At 44.6% G+C, this 21,635-nt stretch overlaps 1 protein-coding gene across 8 annotated transcripts in view; it reads right to left on the bottom strand.

Annotated features, from left to right (window-relative positions):
* EPHA5 (EPH receptor A5) overlaps nt 1-21,635 on the bottom strand; it is a 263,910-nt gene that overhangs the window by 98,589 nt on the left and 143,686 nt on the right. For 5 of the 8 annotated variants that reach the window (XM_081166169.1, XM_081166170.1, XM_081166173.1 and 2 more), the window contains exons 4-5: nt 19,843-19,998; nt 9,113-9,448 (exon numbers count right to left, since the gene is read on the bottom strand). In XM_081166169.1, the coding sequence (XP_081022295.1) occupies nt 9,113-9,448; nt 19,843-19,998 (492 nt within the window). The remainder of the gene's footprint in view (nt 1-9,112; nt 9,449-19,842; nt 19,999-21,635) is intronic. The other 3 variants (XM_081166174.1, XM_081166175.1, XM_081166176.1) reach the window with 1 other exon arrangement.

The following is a 21,635-nucleotide window of genomic DNA, read 5'->3' as shown; positions in this document are numbered from 1 at the left end:
ACTTCTTCAGCCAATGTTAGATGTTATGGTACGTATGTGAGTGCCACTGAACACATCACCTAGACCTTCCTCTCCTCCTGACTAACATCCCTGGCAATCAAAGAAGTGAGATGTGATGCTTCTTTGCAGTGTGTTTTCCTGCCACTTCTAGCAGAAGCCGGTGAAACAGAGCATGGATGAGGAGACTCGCAGCATGGCAACATCACATCACATGGCATTAACTGAGGGAAAAGGATGAGGAGGCGAGCAGCTGCTATGTGGCATCAGCATGCATCTTGTATTATCCACTCCCAGCCTCAGTGTGCCAGTACAATAGGCTTACACATGGGAAGGGTGTTCTTTCCATGAAGCCACTGGGAAACTGGTGCAGCGTGTGTCACTAAGGGAGCTGAGCTGGTTCTCCATCATCTTCTGGTACCCGGCTCAACACTTGAGCTGATGGTGACCCCTGATGGCAGAACCTTCGTTTCTGGCTCAGAAGGATGCCACAATGGACAGAAGCTAAAACCCAACCCAGGACATCTTAATCTGTATATATGGATGGGCTATAGGGCTGAGCAGGCCAGTCCTGCTTCCTCTGCCCTTGATCTCTCCACAACCAGGGACCCAGTTGCAGGGATGATTGTAACCATGTCCAGCCATCCCAAGCCAGAATTAAGATTGCCGGAAGAAATATCAACAACCACAGATATGCAGATGACACAACCTTGATGGCAGAAAGTGAGGAGGAATTAAAGAACCTTTTAATGAGGGTGAAAGAGGAGAGCGCAAAATATGGTCTGAAGCTCAACAACAAAAAAACTAAGATCTTGGCCACTGGGACCATCACCTCCTGGCAAATAGAAGGGGAAGAAATGGAGGCAGTGAGAGATTTTACTTTCTTGGGCTCCATGATCACTGCAGATGGTGACAGTGATCACGAAATTAAAAAAAAACGCCTGCTTCTTGGGAGAAAAGTGATGAAAACCTAGACAGCATCTTAAAAAGCAGAGACGTCACCTTGCCAACAAAGGTCCGTATAGTTAAAGCTATGGTCTTCCCAGTAGTGATGTATGGAAGTGAGAGCGGGACCGTAAAGAAGGCTTATCGCCAAGGAATTGATGCTTTTGAATTATGCTGCTGGAGGAGACTCTTGAGAGTCCCATGGACTGCAGGAAGATCAAACCTCTCCATTCTTAAGGAAATCAGCCCTGAGTGCTCACTGGAGGGACAGACCCTGAAGCTGAGGCTCTAGTACTTTGGCCATCTCATGAGAAGAGAAGACTCCCTGGAAAAGACCCTGATGTTGGGAAGGATTGTGGGCACAAGGAGAAGGGGATGACAGAAGACGAGATGGTTGGATAGTGTTCTCGAAGCTACCAGCATGATTCTGACCAAACTGCAGGAGGCAGTGGAAGACAGAAGTGCCTGGCGTGCTCTGGTCCATGAGGTCACGAAGAGCCAGACACAACTAAACGACTAAACAACAACAACCAGCCATCCGTGCTTACAATTCTCCTTCAGGCTGCCTGTCTGCTCAACACAGGGAAGATAATGGTGGAGGGGCCGGGGCTGGTGTCCAAGGGGCCCATGGATAATTGACCCTTTGGGTCCCTTCCAACCCTACAATTCTATGAGTATGTGAATAGGGCTTGTTTCTCTGATTTCACACAAGCCCAGGGAATTGGTGTCAGGTGCAGAAGCCAGCTGTCTGAGAGTCACAATTCTTTCTTTTAAAGCTGATGGATGCTTAAACTTTGTGGGTAAACTCCAGTGAAATGCCAGGCATCTGAGGTGTAGCTGAATAAGGTTATCGGTGAGCAAGAATGGGGATTCACACTTGGGTGCAGGAGTAAAGGGTTAGTAGATTATTATTTTTAAATCTGACTTTGAGGTTTTTGCTTTAACAATCACATGACATCCAAATCTTGTGGGGGGGGGGGAAATAATTCAAGGAAAGATGGTACATGATGTATTTAAATAAACTGAAAAACCCTCAGCAGAAATATGTAAAGATTTGCTTATGTTACATGTTGCATCAATTGCAGAATCCACATTTTCTTGGCACATGAATTTACTGGACTCTGAACACCACTTTCCAGTCTTACTTTTCACAGTGCTACTAAATGGTCACAACAATTTGAATAATGTACAGAGAACCATAGATTAGTCATTAAATTGATCAACTTTTCACAATAAAGTCGTTCATGGATTCTATCATCTGATCTTCTACTCCTAGCTATTCAAAGACATGATTCAGCTTATTGTTATATTTTTCAGTCTGGAAAATGATCCAGTTGTTTTCTTCTTGCAATCTCCAGCGTAATTTGGGTTCCTAGATGCTTAACATACCCCTTGCAGTCAAAAATTAAAATTAAGAAAGCAAGACATATTAAGGGTGCCAGTTATACAAAAGAAAAAGGGGGGACATAAATTATTTGAGGAAAAGGAGAAATTTTCATGAAATATTTCCTGCAAAAACCAAAAAACAAATTATACCAAAAGTTGCACTTGCGATGTACATCTGGAGCAGCCAGAATCTTAATGCATGAGCCTTTTGTAAATTCTGAAATTCACAAGAATTTTCTTGGGCTTGATACGGTAAAGTATAAAAATTTTTATTTTAAAAAAAAGATATGGTAAAGTAGTGCCCCATCTGTGGTGCTGGCTAGCAAATTTTCTGTCAACACCAATGAGTCTGCCAGACCAATACCATGGCATATGGTCTGAATTTCCAGGCACAACATTTCTTACTGCCAATATAAAATAGATGTCTTTGTCCTGAGAAATGTCTTCTACCAAACCTTGGTACACACAGCTTATACACAAAAGGGGGAAGTTGTCTGATGGTACCTCCATTTTTTAGAAACCCTTCACATTGGTATACCTAACTTTATCTGCAAAGCTTAGGGTGGTGTACTTTGTATATCATTCCATCTTACTCTCAGAAAAACAATGGGATGTAGGCTAGTCTGAGGGGAAAGCGACATGAACATGACCATCTGCTGAGCTTCAAAGAATCATAGAGTTGAAAAGTATCTCAAAAGTCATCTAGTTCAATCCCCTGCTGGTGCAGACATCCACCGCTATGGCATTCCTAATAGATGGCTAGGCAGCCTCTGCTTTAAAAACCTCTCACAAAGGAAAGTCTGCCATTTTCTGAGGCAGTCTGTTTCTCTGTCAGATAACTCAAACTCTTCCAAATCCTTTTTCTTGTAACTAAAACCCACTGGTTTTGTTTTCTGGAGCAACAGAAAACAGACTAGCACCACCATCTAGGTGGTCATTCAAACATTTGAACATTCAAACATTTGAAGATGGCTATCACATCTTCTCTTAATTGTCTCTTCTCCAGGCTAAACATATCTTCAACCTTTCCTCACAGGACTTAGTCTCCAGAGTCCCCACCATCTTTGTCGCCCCTCCTCTGGACACAAGCTAGTTTGCAAGTATCTTTCTTGAACCTGGTGGGATAAGTCCCATGATTGGAATGTAATAATGGGGGGATACAATCTATTTCAGAGAAACAGACCAGACAAGAAAGGAGGAGGAGTGGCGTTATATGTCAGGGATGTGTATACCTGTGAAGAGATCCAAGATTTAGAACATCAAAGCCAAAGTGAGAGCATTTGGGTCAAAATTAAGGGAGAGAAGAATAACAGGGACCTCATTGTGGGAGTTTACTATAGATCCCCAAGCCAAACGGAGGACATAGATGATGCCTTCCTGGAACAGATGGCCAAGCATGCAAAAGGAAGGGAGTTAGTAGTAATGGGGGACTTCAATTACCCGGATATTTGTTGGATGTCAAACTCAGCCAAGAGCATAAGGTCAAACAGATTCCTCACTGGCCTTGCAGACAACTTCATTGTCCAGAAAGTGGGAGAAGCAACAAGAGGAACAGCCATTTTAGATCTGGTCCTAACCAATGTTGATGACCTGGTTAGTGGGGTAGAAGTGGAAGGATCATTAGGCGCGAGTGATCATGCTCTTCTGAAGTTTACTATACAGCGGAAAGGAGCAGCCAAGCATACTAGGACTCAATTTCTTGACTTTAAGAAAGCCGACTTCATAAAACTTAGGGAAGTGCTGGGTGAGATCCCATGGACAGTAATACTAAAAGGAAAGGGAGCTCATGATGGCTGGGAGTTTGTTAAGAGGGAGATACTAAAAGCACAACGTCAGGCAATACCAATGAGAGGGAAACATGGAAGGTGCCTAAAGAAGCCAGGGTGGCTATCTAAAGAACTTTTAACTGAGTTAAGATTAAAAAAGGATGTGTACAAAAAATGGAAAAGGGGGGAAACCACCAAAGAGGAATTCAAACAAATAGCCAGCACGTGTAGACACAAAGTCAGAAAAGCTAAAGCACAGAATGAACTCAGGCTTGCTAGAGAGGTTAAAAGCAACAAAAAAGGCTTCTATGGGTATGTTCGTAGCAAAAGGAAGAGCAAAGAAACAGTGGGGTCACTCAGAGGAGAAGATGGTGAAATGCAAACAGGGGACACAGAAAGGGCTGAACTCCTCAATGCCTTCTTTGCCTCAGTCTTCTCCGATAAGGAAAACAATGCCCGACCTGAAGAATTTGGAGCAAGTGATTCAGCAAAGGAAACACAGCCCAGAATAACTAAGGAGATAGTACAAGAATACTTGGCCAGTTTAGATGTATTCAAGTCTCCAGGGCCAGATGAACTGCATCCAAGAGTATTAAAAGAACTGGCAGATGTGATCTCAGAACCACTGGCAGTCATCTTTGAGAATTCCTGGAGAACAGGCGAAGTCCCGGCAGACTGGAGGAGGGCAAATGTTGTCCCTATTTTCAAAAAGGGGAAAAGAGAGGACCCAAATAATTACCGCCCAGTCAGTCTGACATCAATACCAGGGAAGATTCTGGAGCAGATCATTAAGCAAACAGTCTGTGCGCACCTAGAAAGGAATGCTGTGATCACCAATAGTCAGCATGGATTTCTGAAAAATAAGTCATGTCAGACTAACCTGATCTCGTTTTTTGACAGAATTACAAGCCTGGTAGATGAAGGGAACGCAGTGGATGTAGCCTACCTTGATTTCAGCAAGGCATTTGACAAGGTGCCCCATGATATTCTTGTAAAGAAACTGGTAAAATGTGGTCTTGACTATGCTACCACTCAGTGGATTTGTAACTGGATGACTGACCGAACCCAAAGAGTGCTCATCAATGGTTCCTCTTCATCCTGGAGAAGAGTGACTAGTGGGGTGCCACAGGGTTCTGTCTTGGGCCCGGTCTTATTCAACATCTTTATCAACGACTTGGATGATGGACTCAAGGGCATCCTGATCAAATTTGCAGATGACACCAAACTGGGAGGGGTGGCTAACACCCCAGAGGACAGGATCACACTTCAAAACGACCTTGACAGATTAGAGAACTGGGCCAAAACAAACAAGATGAATTTTAACAGGGAGAAATGTAAAGTATTGCACTTGGGCAAAAAAAATGAGAGGCACAAATACAAGATGGGGGACACCTGGCTTGAGAGCAGTACATGTGAAAAGGATCTAGGAGTCTTGGTTGACCACAAACTTCACATGAGCCAACAGTGTGACGCGGCAGCTAAAAAAGCCAATGCAATTCTGGGCTGCATCAATAGGAGTATAGCATCTAGATCAAGGGAAGTAATAGTGCCACTGTATTCTGCTCTGGTCAGACCTCACCTGGAGTACTGTGTCCAGTTCTGGGCACCACAGTTCAAGAAGGACACTGACAAACTGGAACGTGTCCAGAGGAGGGCAACCAAAATGGTCAAAGGCCTGGAAACGATGCCTTATGAGGAACGGCTAAGGGAGCTGGGCATGTTTAGCCTGGAGAAGAGGAGGTTAAGGGGTGATATGATAGCCATGTTCAAATATATAAAAGGATGTCACATAGAGGAGGGAGAAAGGTTGTTTTCTGCTGCTCCAGAGAAGCGGACACGGAGCAATGGATCCAAACTACAAGAAAGAAGATTCCACCTAAACATTAGGAAGAACTTCCTGACAGTAAGAGCTGTTCGACAGTGGAATTTGCTGCCAAGGAGTGTGGTGGAGTCTCCTACTTTGGAGGTCTTTAAGCAGAGGCTTGACAACCATATGTCAGGAGTGCTCTGATGGTGTTTCCTGCTTGGCAGGGGGTTGGACTCGATGACCCTTGTGGTCTCTTCCAACTCTAGGATTCTATGATTCTATGAACTAGGGTGCTCAGCACTTGACACAGTATTCTAGGCATAGCTGTCAACTTACAGATTTGAAAATAAGGGACCAGCAGCCTTGAAAATAAGGGATCAGCAGCCAAAATAAGGGATTTTCCAGGCACAGGTATGTTCAGCTTCTGAGCCCCTCCAAGCCAAAGGCAGAAAGCCCAGCCAGCAGCCAAACGAAGCCTCAAGCGGTGGTTCCCACAGCGCAGCAACCCGGCAAAGGGGATGCAGCAAGCAAAACCACCGTCACATCTCCGCTGGGAAGCGCTGAGCAGAGGCGAGTCCCCAGGCAACGGGGCCGATTTGATCAGCACAAGGCATGCAAGCTCCACCCCCCCAGTCGTTCTTAGACTCCTTATTGGGTGAGCAACGCAGCCAAGCAACAAAGTTGGAGCCTCCCTCCTCCCTAGCCGGCAGGGAGGGAGGGAGAGGAGCTGCTTCCTTTGAAACCCAGGAAATTTAAGGGACATCATCAATAAGGGACAGCAGCAGGACACAGCGTTGGGATAAGGGACTGTCCCGCCAAATAAGGGACGGTTGACAGCTATGATTCTAGGGAAGATATGATCAAAACAGAATAGTGCTCACCTGACATCTACCTGGTTGTCTGAGGAACCCAACTCCTCTCAGCAGTCCCCATGCCAAGTTCTCCCTTTCTCACTGTACATTTCATCACATTTACTAGGGTGTTTCTTTGCATTTGCCCACTGTTTTCTGCTGACAGGGATGCGGTGGGGGAGAGAATGACATGTGTAGAACTCAGAGCCAGCCCAGCCATTGGGCAAGGCAAGGCTGCTGCCTCAGGCTGAAGAAACCACCACACTGTGGGCACCCTGCCTCCACCTCCAATTTGGGGTGAGACTGCATCCATTTGGGGCAAGCTCTCACCCCAAACTGGCACGATCTTGCCTGAAACTGGTGCCAATGGTGGCGGCACTTCTCCGCCAGTGGCAGATGTGATGGTGGCAGAGCAGGTGGTGGCAGCAGCAGAGACAACGATAGGGCAGGATGGCAGTTTAAATGCCACCGCAAGTGGTGAAACAGGATGTGCTGCCCCAGCAGATCTGAGCAAACATTACTTGGAGAGGCAAAGAACTCCAGAAAAGGCTGTCATTTTCCAAAGCAGTTCTGTGTTTAGTGTCACCTGTAGTCCTGTCCTAACACTATCTACTAAAGGTAAAGGTAAAGGGACCCCTGACCATTAGGTCCAGTCGTGACCGACTCTGGGGTTGCGGCGCTCATCCCGCTTTATTGGCCGAGGGACTATTTCTGGGTTAGCGGAGTCTGTAACCCGAAGCATATGTAACCCGAGGTACCACTGTTCTGTAATGGACATTCATCAGCTATAAACAAGAGAAATCTTACTGACTATATTTATTGCGAAGAAGTTGGTGATAATTCTGTACTGAATGAAAAGGATTGTTTGCAAAAACAACAAAATATTATAATCCTTTGCGAACAGTTGCAATAGTCCCAGGTATACTGCACTTGATTTTAATATGAAGGTAAATGTTCTAAAGCTACTGTGTGGTTTTATGGACTTAAAAGATAGCTAAATGAGAGTAAGGAGCCAGTAAATTCTTCTCCGACAAGTTTGGGCCATTTGTTCAAAGGCCATACTGAAGTCCAAGTAACCATAACTAAACAACAGATTTTTATGACCTTCAATAAAATATACTGCATTTTACTACCAAACTACAATTTGGGGCCATGTTGCCCCACTCCACAACATTCTTGTTCTGAAAATTGGTTTGAAGAAAACCACACCAGCCCTTAAATATCGAGGCACTCTGATCAGAAATCTGATCTTAGCTATCAAACATAATTTGGATTTCTTTCAACCTACTCCCTTTTATCATCATGTTTTCAATAATGAAATCTGAATGCAGAGATACTCCAGCAGAGCAACTTCTGGCAGCAGTGCTATCCTGAAAATTGTTGCCGCAGACGTCACACAACATGGACTTAGAGCAAAAAAAGTTGTCTGCTGGATTTTGGTGTCCTTTCCTTATGCAAGAACCTTGAATTGTAAGGAAAAGTATCTCCACTTGCACAAGAGCACATCTGGATTCAAGCCCTCATTAAAAAAGTGTGTGTGGGGGGGGTGACCCATCAATGTAATTTCTGTAGCAATATAGCAAAAAAATGAAAAACCCTAAAGCAGTGGTTCCCTGACTTTTCCCTGCCATGGAGAATTCCTGATGTCCTTGGAGGAGCACTTAGTTATTTTTCAATCTGTTGCAGAACAATAATTCCATATAATTCAAACTGTAATACAATAGAAGGGCAGCATAAGAAATAAAACAAACATTAAAATAACATTAAAAATCAGCATGACTATTCAACATGATGGATGTGTCATCTTCATTTCTTCAACCACAAATCCACAGACAAGCCAAAGACCTCCTGACTGAACCTTTTGGACCACTGATGGTCCACAGACCACACTCTAGAAAACGCTGCCCTCAAGCCATCATGCTTGGTCTTCTGCTAGGAGCTTGCAAATGTATTCTTAGTGCCAAATCTACACTTTAAAAAGTCACTATCTTTCAAAGAATCTTTTAAAAGTGCAAACTACTGCTTTAAAGGCTGTTGAAAAGCATCTTAGCTACATCTAGATTTTAACCGACAAGGGGAAATGGCTGCATTTATGACTGATTTGACAGTGAATGAGAAATACTCTGCACAAGTAACTCCATGGTCTATTAAACGGGCCCCTGAGAGGAAACATTTCTTATATTGTGTGGCTTAGTAATTTATGTGATGTAACCAGAGAAAAACAAAAAAAGGAAGGAAATGCAAGTTCATTATCAAAAGCCAAGCTTGGCGATTTCAAGCTGTGCTCAACCCGGCCTGTTCCACGCCTGGCAAACCCACCCACAGAACCTAATTATCCCGTTGCGAAACTTTGCACTTACCTGCCTGGTTTGTGGTTACATTGACTGACACAAATTGCCTCGCAGCCGGACTCTGGTCGGACACACCATTCAGTGCCTCAATTTCAAAGGTATAGTTTGTGTGGGCAAGCAGGTCCACCATCATCACAGAGGTGTTTCTCAGGCCGCTTTGTTGTGGGAGGTACCTGACATGACCACCACACTCCTCACAGAGACCCGAGTGCCAGTTGCACTTCTTGCATGCAATATAATAAGACACATCTTTCCTTCCACCAGTATCAGCAGGAGGAATCCATTCCAGAAAGACACTAGTCTCGTTAACATTTGAGATGGCACTCCGGGGAGCAGAGGGGGGTCCTGGCGTGTAAAGTGAGAAAAACACATGGTAAGAATCAGTTTCAAAGTCCCTCCCAATCCATTTGCTTAGATACTGTCTATGGGATTGGAAAAATTCTAACCAACCCAGTTCTTTGGAAGGCATTAAGTGCCGGTGGGTCCCATCCAGGGCCGGCCCACCCATGAGGCAAGGAGAGGTGACTGTCTCAGGTGGCAGGTTCCACAGAACAGCAGAGCCAGCCTCCAAGGATTGCATCTTCCAATGCCAGTGCCATGGTAGCAGCAACAGGTGTGGCATGCTCATTGTGGGCCTGATCTGCTGCCTCTGTGGCAGTCCCTCTCATTTCACCTCTAAGGTGACATCTTGGCAAATAGGAGACACTGCTGGTCTCCTCTCCCCCTTGTTTGCAATGTAGACCTTCACTCCCCCTTTGTTCCCAATGCAGATCATCATTGCCTCCTTGTTCCTGATGCAGATCTTCAAGCACCATTCTTCCCTGGAAGGGTAGGGAGTGAGGTCACCATTTTGTGGCTTGCCTCAGGTGCCAAAATGTCTTCAACGGGCCCTGGCTCCATCCCACAGAGGCCACCAAATGAAAACCCCACTCAGGGCATAAAGCAGAGCTGGGATGTTGTCTGGTTCAGACTTTTCAGTCGAGAAGCATGAAATCCATGTTATATCAGCCAGCCGTCCATCTAAGACAGGCGTTTTTCAACCTGATGCTCTCCATTAGTGTGGACTATATCTCCCATCAGTCCCAGCCAGCATGGCCAACTAGCTGGGGCTGATGGGAGTCTTAGTTAAAAACTTCTAGAGGGTACAAAACTGGAGAAGACTTGTCTAAGATTATCTTGGTGGGTGTTCCACTAAGCTGCTTTACATTTTCGAATAAAGAGTGCACAGTCAGATTCTCTCAGCGGTGAAGGCATAACCAAACTGTGTTGAAGTTATCCTGAGAATGGATTCTTGCTTATCTCAACGAAACAAGTGACATGCCGGAGTCTTTGTAAGAATCCTCGCAGCCAACAGGCAGCAGAGCTATGTCAGAAGCCTGACACCGGAATGCAGCCCACCCCTGCTTTATATATTTGCAATAAATATATAACTAATTCTCACCACTGTTTGTTAGAAATATCAGAGCAGGATGCAGCAATTATCTATGAAACCATCCGTTTAAACAAAAATGGAAAAGTTAAAATCAGAAATCAGCTAGCAATGATGGGAAGATGTGTTCTTCACTGCCTGAATAACCCTGATGGAATAGAAAAAGTTTTCAGGATGTGCATAAATGTTGAAACGGAAGGCGCCTGCAGAATCTCTATCAGCAGAGGATTCCACATGACTGTGCCATTGACACTGTAATTTCGGTTTCTTGCAATTGTCAAAGGAGCCTTTCCAACTCAAGGAACTGACAACACTACTCCAGCAGATAATCTCAGTGATTATCTCCTGAAGGAGCGTCTCCACCCCCATCATTCTGCCCGGACGCTGAGGTCCAGCGCCGAGGGCCTTCTGGCGGTTCCCTCATTGCGAGAAGCAAAGCTACAGGGAACCAGGCAGAGGGCCTTCTCGGTAGTGGCGCCCGCCCTGTGGAACGCCCTTCCAACAGATGTCAAAGCAATAAACAATTACCTGACATTCAGAAGACATCTTAAGGCAGCCCTGTTCAGGGAAGTTTTTAACGTGTGATATTTTACTGTATTTTTGGTTTTTATGGAAGCCGCCCAGAGTGGCTGGGGAGGCCCAGCCAGATGGGCGGGGTATAAATAATAAATAATAATAATAATAATAATAATAATAATAATTATTATTATTATTATTAAGCTGGGATATAAGGGTTTAAGCAATGCCTGAGGTACCCTGGACCTAAGTTGTTCTGGGCTTTGTAAATTATTGCAAGGACCTTGAACCTGGCTCAGTAGTAGATGGGCAGCCAAAGGAGATTTTTTAACAATGGTGTCAGTGATGCCTATTGTTAAGGGGGCAACAGGAACAAACTGAGGTCGTCCTATGGTTCCATAGAACACAGCTGCAAACCAAGGTATAGCACTTTAGAATTCTTCATACTTTCACTTTAGGCATATGTTGGGAAGGTGGAATCTCCGTCAATAGCATGTTTGAGATCTACTGTATGCAGGCCAATCCTGTTTGAAATGTAAAAAGGTAAAGGTAAAGGGACCCCAACCATTAGGTCCAGTCGCAGACGACTCTGGGGTTGCGGTGCTCATCTCGCTTTATTGGCTGAGGGAGCCGGCGTTCAGCTTCCGGGTCATGTGGGCAGCATGACTAAGCCGCTTCTGGTGAACCAGAGCAGCACATGGAAACGCCATTTACCTTCCCGCCAGAGCGGTACCTATTTATCTACTTGCACTTTGACGTGCTTTCGAACTGCTAGGTGGACAGGAGCTGGGACCGAACAACGGGAGCTCATCCCGTCGCAGGGATTTGAACCGCCGACCCTCTGATCGGCAAGCCCTAGGCTCTGTGGTTTAGACCACAGCGCCACCTGTGTCCGTGTGTAGCATTCATTTAATGCAATGCCATAGCTACTCATTCATGACCTGCAGCCTTTGGTGACACCTTGCTAGCCTACCCCTGGATCGCCTGTTGGGTGAGTAGAGTTAAATCTAACCTTGTTACCTCCTTCCTGTCAAGTTTGTCACCTGATTTGCACAAAAGAGAAAGGGAAAGCTGTCTAATCTTCATTGGGGACCAGCTGACAGCTTCTGCCACTTTGCTGTCCCACAGAAAATGGTCCAAGTGTAGAGCAGATGCTCATAAAAGCTCTTCATTGTAGCAAACCGTGGGTATCCACTAACTGTACGTTCAGATGGGAACCACATGCCAGTTCCCTGAAGGATTTCCCTGTATGATATAAGCAGCCTCAACCAGATGCTCATCACATTCACACTTTCAGTGCATGAAAAGTCCCTGAGAGCCAACTCATGCTCACATAGCGTACTAGAGCTTAAATGGCAAAGGCAGAGACAGAGCATCGCCCGCCATTAAGGGATGTTTAAGCAGGCAGGCTTCTCTGCAATTACACTAGTGGCCAAGATTGTGGAAATCTTTTGGGGAAAGTGTATTTCTGAGGTGTGATGGCTCATAACACCTGATTGACTCTCTAAACACTCATGCTCATTGGCTACATTCAAATGAAGGAAAGCTACTCCATATCAACCTGTTGTGCTGCCTTTTTCTGGTTATTTGGCTATAACTTTTGATAGAATACAGCTAATTGAACATACCTTGAGGCATTACATTCTTCATTAAATTATCTTTCCACTGATATATAATATTATGGTATTACTCCAAAAGGAAGTGGTGTTATGAGCCATCAAACCTCAGAAATACACTTTTTACCAAAAGGTTTCCACAACCTTGGCCACTAGTGTATATGGAAACAGGGGTTGGGAAAAGATTGTGCTACCACTCTAAAGGTGTCTTATTGCAAAGAAACCAGAACACACCTGCTCTTCATAAATGGCAGCATGCTGCATGTATTTTAAGAAAACTCCCGGGTGCTGAGCTGACCTCTGACAGGAGAAGGCATAGATAGCATGATTTTTCACTGAGCACAGAATCCTTCCATGGGTGGTTGAGGACTACAAGCGAGGGGCAGAGGGTGGGCATGTAAAAAGCAGGCTTGAAGACCTAAGTTTGGACCAAAACCTGGTGGAAATAGTAGAGTGCCTTTAAACCCTAGCTAAATTTGTGGATGGGGTCTAGTTTGGCTCTCACTCAGACTGCAGAAAACCTGCCATTCCTGCAGAGATTGGGAGCAGTTTCCAACAGAATAGCATGTGCCTTGTTTGTGCACATACCCAAACAAATCCAGCCTGATGTTGCCATATTGCATATTCAGTCCACACATTTTACCCAGTGAAGTTGACTGGCGGTAGGTTATGCAGCGACAAAATGTATTACTTTTTTCAGTGCATAGATTTCACTGCCAGGTGATGTTGCAGTGGCGCTAGTATAGGTGTTTGTTTGTTTTTTTAAAGAACAGAAGACAAATTAATGGAGAATAAAGCTAACATGACAGCTATTAGGCCAGCCAAATAGAACCACAATATGCCAGAGCATTATGCAACAGAATACAGTGGCATCTTGGTTCTCAAACGGCTTGGCTCCCGAACAGATTGGCTCCCAAACACCACAAACCTGGAAGTAAGTGTTCTGGTTTGCAACGTTTTTCAGAAGCCGAATGTCTGATGTGGCTTCCACTTGATTGCAGGAAGCTCCTGCAGCCAATTGGAAGTCACGCCTTGGTTTCTGAATGGTTTCAAGAGTTGAACAGACTCCCAGAACGGATTAAATCCGAGAAACAAGGTCCCACTGTACCAGGTGCTACTGGGCTTGGGTAGGTGCCAGTAAGAACATGGAATGGCTATTACTTTCATTTCTACATATGGACTCCCAGATATATCTGACTGGGCTAGCTCAGAGCGTCAAAATCCAAATGTGTTTGGAAGGCAGCGGGATCCAAACTTTGTACCTAGCTGATGTCCAGGGGACATAGGAAGCTGGGTTTGATTGGGGAAAGCAGAAAGAATAGTAGAACAAATTATTTTCTAAAAATGTTCCTCACCATTTGCCTCCCCAAATCCCACTGCCACCTCTGCTGGACTTGAGCAGCTCCCCCTATCTAAGCCACTCTCTTTCCTGCCCCTGTTTGAGGTCACATGCCAACTGATGTCCACTTTCTGCACCTTTCTGCAAGCCTAAACCATTCTGTTCCTGAACTGGCCATGGGCGGCCACCACTGCTCTTCTCACACTCTTGCTTCTCGGCCATAAAGGTAAAGGTAAAGGGACCCCTGACCATTAGGTCCAGTCGTGGCTGACTCTGGGGTTGTGGCGCTCATCTCGCTTTATTGGCCGAGGGAGCCAGCGTACAGCTTCCGGGTCATGTGGCCAGCATGACGAAGCCGCTTCTGGCGAAACCAGAGCATCACACGGAAATGCCGTTTACCTTCCCGCTGGAGCAGTACCTATTTATCTACTTGCCTTTTGACGTGCTTTCGAACTGCTAGGTGGCAGGAGCAGGGACAGAGCAACGGGAGCTCACCCCGTCGCGGGGATTCGAACTGGCGACCTTCTGATCGGCAAGTCCTAGGCTCTGTGGTTTAACCCACAGCGCCACCCGCGTCCCTCCTTCTCGGCCGTACAAACAAGCAAATCAACGCACTTCACTGTTTTCCAACATCCTGCACTCAGCTCTCTTCCACTCTCCCTGCTCCTGTGCTGCAAGCGGAAAGGTAATAATAGGAGACACAGATGCTGCAACAGATAAGGGCATGAGCTCCCTAACCCAAAGATAATGCAATAATTTTGGGGAAGGTACTCCGGGTGGCACAGATCACATAAGGGAAACCAAAGGATGTGATAAAGCCCCAGGGACTTAGGTCTGACAGCCCCACACAAGAAGGAATCATCTAACAAAAGTAATTATTGAACAGCTGCTTGATAGGAAGAACTTCAGCAGGTGAAATTTCCTTTATTGTGTTTATACACTGGGGGTGAGGGGAGAGATCCCCCTATGAATTTGTGTTAAATTGTCTCTGGGGTGGTGGTGGTGGGGAGAATTATTTATCTACTTGATAGGGACTCAAGTCGGCTTACAGATAAAATAATAACAGCTAAAAACACAGCAAACATAATAATTTATAAAAACATTTAAACACCAATAGAATTAAAACTATATCATGGTTTATAAATGGAGTTGTAGAAAGTGCACAAGTTTCCCATTCACTGCACTCGTATTTTGGAATAGGAAACCATTACATAAACAAATAAGAAATGCACATAAAATCTGTAAAATGCCTCTGGAAGAGCAAAGATTACACATTAGGGATGGGATGGACCAATACTGTTTCTCCTTTTGACCATGTTCTTCTTTCTTCCTCTGCCCTCACTGTTCTTACCCTCATTTGCCCTCATCACCAACTCAATCTAACTCGGTACCCCCCTCCATCTCCCCCAGATTATTCTAGCTGATGTAGCAAACATCCATAAATATAAATAAAATTGGCCATTACGGCCAAATAGATTGAATGGCAATGTGGGCAAATAACACCATGGGCAGTGAGGGGGAAAACTGGAGGGGAGGAAAATTATCCTAAATAGCCACCAATAGTAGATTGTGAGTGTTCAGTGAGCATTTTCTTCAGCTGCACTGTCATCATTTAGAGGTGAAAATAGAAGCTAGAGCATTTGTATTTACGAACAGTCTCAAACTACATTACATTACATTACAAAGATTGAATTCCATACATATTTCCTATTATATAAATCACGGTTTCCCCCACAATCAGTTCTGTGAGTAAAAAAAATATACTTTTCTGTCTTCCACTACGTCTCCTTCAATCAGCATCAAGGAAATTATTGTCTTGCAATTCTCCTTCTCTCACCAGACACATACTAATGCCAAGTCCCACATCCTCACTCTTCTCACCATTTCTATAATGTATCACCTTTTGCAAAAAGATGGAAGCTCCTATCCCTGTGTTGTCTCTCTCTTTTAAAATGCACTAAGGCTACTCCCTCACCACCACCATCTCGATTAAACTAACTTCTCTTACTTTTCCACATAGGCTTCCAATGTCTTATTCCTTAGCTTTTTTAAAAGAGGACACTATGGGCTTTATCTAGACATAGTTGGACTTAGTTTTGATTAGAATGGATCTAGTCTTAGTCATATTTAGCACAGACCAATTAAAATCAATGGGATTAAATAAGTCATTACTAACATGTCCCACTGGAACCAAAGTGAAACTAATTTTAACACAATACTAACACAAGTTTTATGGTATGCGGCTTTAGAAAGGATCCATTTTATTTATTTATTTTGCCAAACAAAGCATTATTTCAGCCCCCAGGGTTGGGGAAATGTTTTTTGGGAAGTGTGTGCACAGTGTCTGATGCAGGCTTAAAACCAAAAGCGAAGCTCAAGACAAAGCAAAAAGCAATTGTTGACAAATTGTTTTGATATGGAGGTTATTTGATTATGTGTTTGATATTATGAAACTGCTTTGAGTTGTCCTTTCTATGGAAGCATTACGGGCAGCGATGTATTAGAACGTAAACATTGGGAAATGTGTTTGTTTATTTGTCATGCTTTACTGTAAACTGCTGTGATTGCAGTGTATGCAGAAAAGTAATATACAAATAAAGTGTGTATACATGACAGCGCCATATAAGCATCTTCAACAAAGAGTTCTCTAATGCTCTCCCACCTATTCCATTCCTCCTCCCTGTCCACAAATGCAAATTTCTCTTAAACTAAAAAAATATTGAGATTCCTGCATTGCAGTCAGGGTCCCTACAATTCTCTGATTCTGTGATTCTAAGATGCTGTTTGCAACATCACGTCCATCACTTTCTCTAAAAACTGGTTCCATGTCCGTACGCTGCTTGTGAAGGAACAGCAGGGTTCCAACAAATGAGTAAAACAACTTTTTCTTAAAACATCATGTTTTTAAGTCAGCAAACAGCAGGCAGGAAAATGACCAAGAGTTTTCTGCATTCAAGGGTTTGGCTGCAATGTTTATCTTTCTCCTAGTTATGATGAGTCATATATTATTGTGTGGTCTATGAACACAGTTCATTTTCCCCTGGGATGACTGTGTCCCCCACCTGCCCAGCTTTCTTGCCTGGTTTCTGCAGCATAGAGGCAAATTCAAGATATTCCCTTGTCCTGCATGAATGGACCCTGACAGATTCTAAATCGGAGCTTCAAAATAAATGTTTGCAGGAGAAAGTCCAAACAGGAAGGGCTCCCTCACTGCTGACAGATATAAAATACGCCATTTGAGAGGGCGGCAGTTGCACCTCTTCTTAGTTTTATTATAAGGCAGCTTCCACAGGGCCCCCAGGAGCTAGTTTATAAAAAAAAAGCCACCCTGAAACTGCAGGACTGCAAAGCTCACCCGCAAGTTTGTGTTAGTCCTGGCCATGTGCTGAATATACAGTGGATGCTCGGGTTGTGAACATGATCCGTGCGGGATGCACATTCGCAACCCGCAGCGTTCACAACCCACAGTGGCGCGTCTGCGCATAAGCGGGTTGCAAAGTGAAATTTAGCGCTTCTGCACATGCGCGACCGCCAAAACCCAGAAGTAACCCATTCCGGTACTTCCAGGTTTCGGCAGTCCGTAACCCGAAAAAACGCAACCTGAAGCGTCTGTAACCCAAGGTATGACTGTATAGAGGTATGTAGTGGGGAAACTTAGCATAGAAGCAGATGTCTGGAACCTCGACTATGCAGGATTCTGGATGTATAGAGGTCTAGGCATTCAGGTTCCCCTGTTGCAGATGTCCATACTCAAGGTATGGTTGTTGGGAGTAGTCCAAAGAGCTCCTTAAAGTGTAGAGCAGGGGTCGGCAATTTTTTTTTAGCCGTGGGCCAGTCCACTACCCCTCAGACTTTGTGGTGGGCTAGAGAAGCAGCAGGGGGGGGCTGGAAGAAGAGGCAAGGGGGCCAAGTAATCCTCCTCCCCACTGCCAGCCCCAGGTGCTGCGCTCACCTTCCCAGGGGCTGCCGCCACCGCCGCCGCTTCTCCTGGGTAGGCAGAGCGAGCTCGTCCACTCCGCTCTCTGGCCCACAGGAGCACCAGGGCAGCGGCGACGGAGGGAAGATGAGTGGCGTGAAAGGGCTGGCTCCGGAGAGGGGTTGCTTAAAATGGCGCTCAGCCCAGCCCCCTTCCTCCTCTAGGCAGGGCGAGGAGAAGCCAGGAGGAGGGAGGGAGGAGGCGCCACCGTGGTGTGTGGAGGGGAATGGAATGGCGTGGGGGTGGGGGAATGGTGCAGCCTGAACGAACAGAATCTCCACCTATCCACAGACAGTCCGCGGGCTGGATCCTGAAGGCAATTGGGCCTGATCCGGCCCGCAGACCTTAGTTTGGAGAGCCAGTGTGGTGTAGTGGTTAAGAGCGGTAGTCTCGTAATCTGGGGAACCGGGTTCGCGTCTCCGCTCCTCCACATGCAGCTGCTGGGTGACCTTGGGCCAGTCACACTTCTCTGAAGTCTCTCAGCCCCACTCACCTCACAGAGTGTTTGTTGTGGGGGAGGAAGGGAAAGGAGAATGTTAGCCACTTTGAGACTCCTTAAAGGGAGTGAAAGGCGGGATATCAAATCCAAACTCTTCTTCTTCTTAGTTTGCCAACCCCTGGTGTAGAGCCTTTGTGTGAGCAATGCATAAAGAATGCTTTGCATAAAAGGAGCTTTCTGTTCCTACCTATTCTCTCTCTCTCTTTCTCTCTCTCTCTCCCGCTTCCCCGAAAGCTACAAACCCTTACAATACAACAAGCTGCAGAATACCAGGCAGCTTCTAACTCTCTCCTGAGTAGCCAGCATTCAAAACGTTTCTCTTATCTTCTTCCTCTGAGCCATCATCTTCCCAAACAGCTATATTAACTTTGTCCCCTATACTCAAACAAGAGCACAAAGCACTCAAGGCATTCACCCTAATACTCAGGCGGTACTGCAAATAACTGACAGTTGAGAGCCATGGAAGCCAGTTCTCTTGAGCTAAGGAGCTGGTTAGAAGGGTAAAAGAAGGCACTGAGAACTGAATGAATATGTTGTTAAAGGAATGCTACTGTACTGCACACTATGAAGGGATCTGTTCTCCAGTCTTGGTATATTTCATATCTAAATATGTTTAACAGGCATTGGTGGGTTTTTATGACTGGTGGCTTTCTGAGTGGAGATACAGTATGTATATATTTTAAGGAACATGTTAGTAGCATAGGAATAAGGCATGCAGGAGATAGAAATATTGAGTTTTGCAGCTATCTGGAAAAAAATGAGATGGGGAATGAGCAGTGTCTTGCATGTGGGGAACAGATGGTGTCTGCCTGCTTCCTTGTGGTCAATTTCTTTGTAGGTAAAGAATCAGGTATTATCACAACACTCTAGAACTCCAGTAGTTTTTCTTCCTATGGAAACCAACACTGACCATATGAATTTCCTATAACTCAAGGGAGTGTGGAAGCTTCCTTTTGCCATACGTGTTCTTTCCACACACAACACCCTAACTATTCAAAGCATGGCCCAGAATTGTCCTGCCACCCCACCAGAACAACCTCTGACAGCATCTGCAGAACAATGGCGTAATGACTGCAAGCACAACTATAGGAAAATGTAAGGCAACAAAGAAGAACATGAAAAGAAATGGGAGCGACAGGGGGTCTGATTTTGCCCCTTCCGCTGCCCAAACTCCTTTCCCCCTTGACCATATCTAGACCTCCATCTGACATCCTGGGGAACCACTTCCATTTCAATTCGGGGCAGATGGACCAATGGTCTGACTCAGTGTAAGCAGGTACTTGCGTTCTCAATTATCACAATCGTCATTTAACACGTCGCTTGTAAAACGAGCACTTTAACTGATTAAGTGCAAGTTGACTCACTTGTGCAGGCCATCGTAGGTGGGTCTGATTCCTTTCGGAAATAGTGCTCTTCACAAACACAGGACGTTGACGCTTCTTCGCGTGTGTAACTGTGTGGAGGGCATTTCGTGCACATCTGACTCTGTGGCGAGTCTTTAAAGAATCCTGACCGACATGCTGCAAGAAAAGAACCAACATTTAAGTTCATAGCTGCTATCTGGGAGCCCAAGAGTCAACCAAGTCCAGCCCCCCACCCACCCAAAAGGAAGAAGATGCAAAGTTGTTTCTTCAGAGAGAGTGTGACTCCTAGAGTGGGCTTTTCCCCAACAATCTATTTTTTTAAAAAAATAATATTTCTTTTAAAAAAATATATATTAGGAATTCCAACGTAACAATTTATCAAAAATACATCACCCTCATTTCCCCCATTTTTCCCTCCCCCTCCCCAAAAAAGAAAAACCCACCCTCCCACCCCATAATAAAAATATTATTAATAAAAATAATATTTCATTAACAATTTCAGCATAATAAAATTTCAAAATTTCAAAACATCATATTCATTATGATTTTTTTCCCTTTTTTCACACCCCCATCAAACCCTCCCCCCCCACAGAGACTTCCCTCAGCTCCACTCTCTGATTTCTCAGCACATATTATTCTCTGCATGTTATAAAATTGTACATATCCTTACATTATCTATCTATCTATCATGTTATCAACCAATAAATTTGTGTATGTTTATTCAAACCCTGCCAAGGAGTCCAGTTCATTTTGTTGTCTTTTTAGATAATTTGTAAAAAGCTCCCCTTCTTCCTTAAAGTCACAGTTGTCCTTGGACTGCAGTTTGTATGTCAATTTAGCCAGTTCTGCGTAGCTCATCAATTTTTCTTTCCACTGTTCTTTTGTTGGGATTTCCTCATTCTTCCATCCTTGTGCTATCACGACTCCTGCTGCTGTGGTAGCGTACATAAATAAATTCTTTGTTTGGGTTTCCCCCAACAATCTAATACAGGCATAGGCATACTCGGCCCTGCAAGATGTTTTGAGACGACAATTCCCATCATCCCTGACCACTGGTCCTGTTAGCTAGGGATGATGGGAGTTGTAGTCCCAAAACATCTGGAGGGCCGGGTTTGCCTTTGCCTGACCTAATATCACACACCCCATCAAGATACATTTTTCACAACTGAGACTCAGTCTGGGGGGAAAAAATCACACACTCAGTTATTTAAATGTCAGCGTAAATGTAGTTTCTTCTTCTCTTTTCGTTGTATACCAACCCCGTAGTTTTATCATTAATTTTTGCCTTCAGGTGTTACAGCTAAGAAATCTTCAAGCACCTATAAAAAAGTCACTGAAAACATTAGAATGCTGCTTTTGAGCTTCTTCTTCTTTTTTAATAGCTGCATTTCAGGGAAATGGTTGAATGTGCTTTTCGCTTTTAATATCTAGCCTCTTCTCCTAAAAATAAATGCCTTAGCCAAAATTGAAATAGTGCATTGGCCTAGAGAGGAAATGGGATATTTGCAGAGAAGGTGCTGTAATGAATTCTTTTTTAAAAGGGGGGGAAAAACCTCATTGCTCTTTGTTTTCCCATCCCTCAGAAACCTGCAAAGAATTTCAAATTACCACATATCTGACAGATTCCTCAAAGTTTGCTCCAAGCTAGACATGTCCCCTGTAAAATACATGCCTCCAGGATTTAATACGTCTGTACAACAGAGCTTGTTGTCTGAAAGTGTGGGGGAGCTATTATTCTCATGCTTTTTGTCCTGCGCAATAGTGGCTGGAAGATTTACTTCTTTTTAGTAGGA

The sequence above is a fragment of the Podarcis bocagei genome, assembly GCF_964188305.1.
Source record: "Podarcis bocagei genome assembly, chromosome: 13".
Taxonomy (NCBI): domain Eukaryota; kingdom Metazoa; phylum Chordata; class Lepidosauria; order Squamata; family Lacertidae; genus Podarcis; species Podarcis bocagei.
Note: the sequence above shows the minus strand (reverse complement) of the source record. Positions and strands in the feature narration are given on the sequence as shown.